The 3,995-nt window shown below is 40.3% G+C and overlaps 1 protein-coding gene and 1 long non-coding RNA gene across 2 annotated transcripts; one reads left to right on the top strand and one right to left on the bottom strand.

Moving 5' to 3' along the window:
• Window positions 1–446: 446 nt before the first annotated feature.
• Window positions 447–1,482, top strand: LOC125223997. The gene is made up of 3 exons (XR_007176816.1): window positions 447–676; window positions 810–913; window positions 1,387–1,482. It is a non-coding gene; the product is annotated as an uncharacterized LOC125223997 (long non-coding RNA).
• Window positions 1,483–1,600: 118 nt separating this feature from the next.
• LOC125219096 lies at window positions 1,601–2,248 on the bottom strand. Its single transcript, XM_048120964.1, has 3 exons — window positions 2,194–2,248; window positions 1,930–2,029; window positions 1,601–1,812 (listed from the first exon to the last, which is right to left on the bottom strand). The coding sequence occupies exons 1-3, from the start codon at window positions 2,205–2,207 to the stop codon at window positions 1,603–1,605; spliced, it is 324 nt and encodes a 107-aa protein (XP_047976921.1). The 5' UTR covers window positions 2,208–2,248; the 3' UTR covers window positions 1,601–1,602.
• Between the last annotated feature and the right edge of the window lie 1,747 nt (window positions 2,249–3,995).

Below are 3,995 nucleotides of genomic sequence, written 5' to 3'. Positions count from 1 at the left end.
TTTCAATTTTCTTAACCCCTTATCTTACATTACGAAACAAGGTACCTTATCCTCATTTCGATAAACCCTGTGAGAAATTCTTAGTTTAAGAAAAAAAAGTAGTGTAAACATCATCATCCATCAAAAATGGTAAATGGTTATACCAATAATGGGGTAATAAGGGTAGTGTAAATTAAATGGTAAAAACTACCTACTACTACAAATGTGATGAAAAAAAAGAATTTGATTCTTAAAGAGTGTCCCAAATAGCTTTACTCCTATTCCATGGAACAAAGCATTACATTCTATTCCCCAATTCTTTTAACTTTACATTGTATACATACAATTCATTCAATCAATTCACTAACAAACTCTTTCAAGTTTAACTCGGTGATAGTTCTCCATTTACTTTGATACACACAAATTCTCAACTTATTAAACAACTGAGCTCTACTTAATACACAAACACATCCTTCACTTTCAAGTTTCAACCAGCACACAACACGTAGTCTCTCTCTCTCTCTCTCTCACACACACACGCTCGCACAAAGGTAGAGAGGCGCATTTTATCTTCACCTATTTCTCTCTCTCTCTCTCACACACACACACACCACATGAAAAGAGCCTCTGAAACAAGGCTTCTGTGGTTATTCTAAGCCATTTTTTTTCTGCATCTTAATTTTATCGATTTCTCGAGGTGAGCTCATCTTTGTCTTCCTTAATTCTCACTTTGTCGCAAAAGTTCTTTTTCTTCACTTCTCCAATTTTCTAACCTCTTTCTTTTTCTATTCAGTAATTTTCAGTTAATTGTTAGAAGTTGTTCGGCGCAGGTTTTCGCAAGATGGAGGTGACAGCTGAAGGGGCTTCGCTAACGTGCGCGGCGGGGCCGCTGTCCTTCCTTTTCCTCTTGGTCAAAGCTCACTACACAGCTCAGGTTCTGTTTCGTTATTTAGTCAAAATCATTTTTGAGCTGTTTCTTACACAATATTTTTTTATTCATTTATATAGTTTAATGCTCTCACGAAAATGGAAATTCCCGTAATTAACCAAGCTATTATTCGACAATTTTACACAACAAAATTATAGAGCTACAAAGTTAAATTAATCAAACGTTTTCATTCTAGCAATTAAAATTAAATTTATTAGTCAGTTTTCATGGTCGCTAACGTGCGCCGAGAGAGAGTGAGTACAAGGATTCCAATTTTCGTCGTCACGGAATCCAAAGGGAAAATAGAATTCAAGTTTTGTGCTAATTTGAGTTCCGGGTTGGTTGAGGCTGTGGGCCCATCCTCCACAATCCTAGCTTTACTATTTTTACTCTTTATTTTATGGTTATTATTTACTCTTTATTATTGGTTATTACAACTACTTGACAAATTTACACAATATTGCAACTAAATATAACAGTTGGGGAATTTTGCAAAACTACTGATGCTGACTACAATGGAAGGCCAATTGGAAGCTGTTGATGCCGAGGGAGGAGCTGGTGAGGAGAGCGACTACAGGCAGAAACAAGAAAATATATGAGCTAAGATTAATACTACAATCCAAACCAACAGAGTTTGTGACCTACTGACCTTCGTCAGTGAAGATGATTGTTACCAAATTGGAAGGCAGTTTTAATCAATTCTTTGTTGCATCAATAAACATTGCTCGAATCCAATGCTCCACATCTTCAGTTTGTGACGGAGGAGGAGGAGGAGGAGGAAATTTAGGATGCTTCACCAGATTCCATCCTTCAGTTAAGTTCTCATTCTTCCAAGAATCAGGAAACTCACTGGCATAGACACAGTTGTCATCAAAGCTCGGGAGACAATTATCAAAGGCGTTCCTCTGCAAATAAGAAAACTTATCAGTGAGAGCTGAAACAAAACCTAACACCTGAAAACTCATACGATAATATCGGCTTGTTGCACAAACAGGAGATTGCATAGTAATTAAAATTTATACCATTGTAGGCAGTGCATGTGCACTCTCCATCAATGTGCTTGATGAGACAGTTGATTCAACCTTCCAAATGGATGTGTTCAGTTGTTGGCTAGGCTTGGACCTGCATTAATATCCAATTCAAAAATTAAAGCATTCATATAATTTTCTGCAAGTAAACAGTCCTCTGGAGTAATTGAGAAAAATGGATTCTGAGTTGGAGTTCACATGAAGTTGCGTGTATTAAGGACATAGTAAAAAAATAAGATGAATGGAGGATGCTTGTACCTTGATGATGCCATTCTTAGTGATAAAATACTTCGAACTTCCTTTGAAGTTTGAAGAAGATGGTGTCGTCAACAATTTCGCCAATGCCTCAAATGTAGAGGTTTCTGAGGGAACCTCCAGACACAAAGAGTTACAGCAATACGAAGTTATGCATCCCACACTTCTCTCCGTCAATATGCACCTGCAATTAATTGGTAATTGTGAACTATCAAGAGCGCCACCTATACCAAGAAATTAGCGATTTAATTGTTTGAGAAAATCATCTAGAGCATGTCAACAAGCACTCAGATATCAACAACAGCAGCGCTTCCATAAGAGGTCCAAAATAAACTTCTAAATAGTTTCTTTGGAAAGAGAACGGAGAGAACTGACAACATGAAATGCAGATGCATGTGCAAGCAAGATTGAAGTTTAACCTTAAGAAAAGAAGTCCCCCTTACCCATTTGTATGCAGTAATTTCAGTATCATATCAACAGCATAGACAATGTGATATTTAAGTAGAAAGTAAAAGGTTCCGTGAAGTACCCGCCGCTGGGGAAATAACTTGCATATCTGCTTTATAATGACAGATTGTTTATGAAGACGTTTGGAAGTAATTGCCATCTGAAATCAAATTTACAGAGCATAAATCTTAGTACAGAAATGCAAGTAGCATTAAATAAGTAGCAATAAGAGGTTTTAAAATAAACACTTAATAACATTTCTCCTTACAAGTCCCAAACTCTGCACAGATAAGATTAGGATAGTACATCTCAATTTGTTCAGTACGAATCTTTTCCACCTGCAGTTTCATACCAAACAAAAAAAAAAACCTCACTGGTGGGTCAAAGGAAACCAACTTATAAGTTATAACTTTAGGAGAGCTGTAAGTGTTTTCCATCATTAGAACCGCCGTATGGAAGCCGTCGGCCAGCGGTCAACGGCCAGCAGGTCCACCGATTTTTTTTTTTTTTTTTTTAAATCATATATAAACGATTTTCGTTTCATTTTTCATTTGCACCACTTGTTTTAACGAGTTTTCTCTCTCTCCTAATTTTCTGTTCAAGAGCATCATCGAACGATAGATCACGCGAGGTGGTAGCGGTAGCGGTAGTGGTGGGGATCCTGGGAGTACGAACGGAGGATGAACGAGGCTATGGAGGCCTACATGAACCATGGGATGGAGGCGGCATGCGTATGGTGGAACCGGCGGCGTCTCTCGCCCTGCAGGTTGTCCACCACTTAGAAGAGCTGATTGATCGGATCACGTAGCTGCTTAGCGTCGAGCATGCGAACGACTACTTTTCAGAGAAACCGCGGTTTCCCACCAACATGTTCCGGCGGCGTTTTAGAATGCGCCGAGGAGTTGTTTATGCTCATCGTTAGGGCATTGGAGCGGTCGATATATGTGTTTCCGCTTCAGGCACGATGGGGCTGGCAGACCCGGCCACACCCCTATCCAAAAGTGCACGGCGGCAATCAGGTGGTTGCCTACGGAGGCGCGGTAGACATGTGGGATGAGTACCTCCACATCGGTGAGTCGTCGGCCACTGGGAAATGTCTGAAGGAGTTACTGTGGGGCGTGATCGGCATTTTCGGTGAGCGGTACCTTGAAGCTCTCTACTCCGAAAGATTGTCGGAATTTGATGCGGATGCACGGGGAGAAGCATGGGTTCCCCGGGGATGTTAGCAGCATAGATATGCATTGGGAGTGGAAGAAGCTGTCACGGCTTGCACTGGAAGGGGGGCTACTACGACCGGCTACAAGTCAAAGAACCACAGCGATAATCCTCGAGGTCGTGGCTGATTCTGCAGTACAGCA

Source organism: Salvia hispanica, chromosome 4 (genome assembly GCF_023119035.1).
Source record: "Salvia hispanica cultivar TCC Black 2014 chromosome 4, UniMelb_Shisp_WGS_1.0, whole genome shotgun sequence".
Taxonomy (NCBI): Eukaryota; Viridiplantae; Streptophyta; class Magnoliopsida; order Lamiales; family Lamiaceae; genus Salvia; species Salvia hispanica.
Note: the sequence above shows the minus strand (reverse complement) of the source record. Positions and strands in the feature narration are given on the sequence as shown.

Coding starts and splice junctions, on each gene's coding strand:
- LOC125219096 (XM_048120964.1), bottom strand. Junction 1,813..1,929: donor CACATGCACTGCCTACAATG/GTATAAATTTTA, acceptor TCTTATTTGCAG/AGGAACGCCTTTGATAATTG.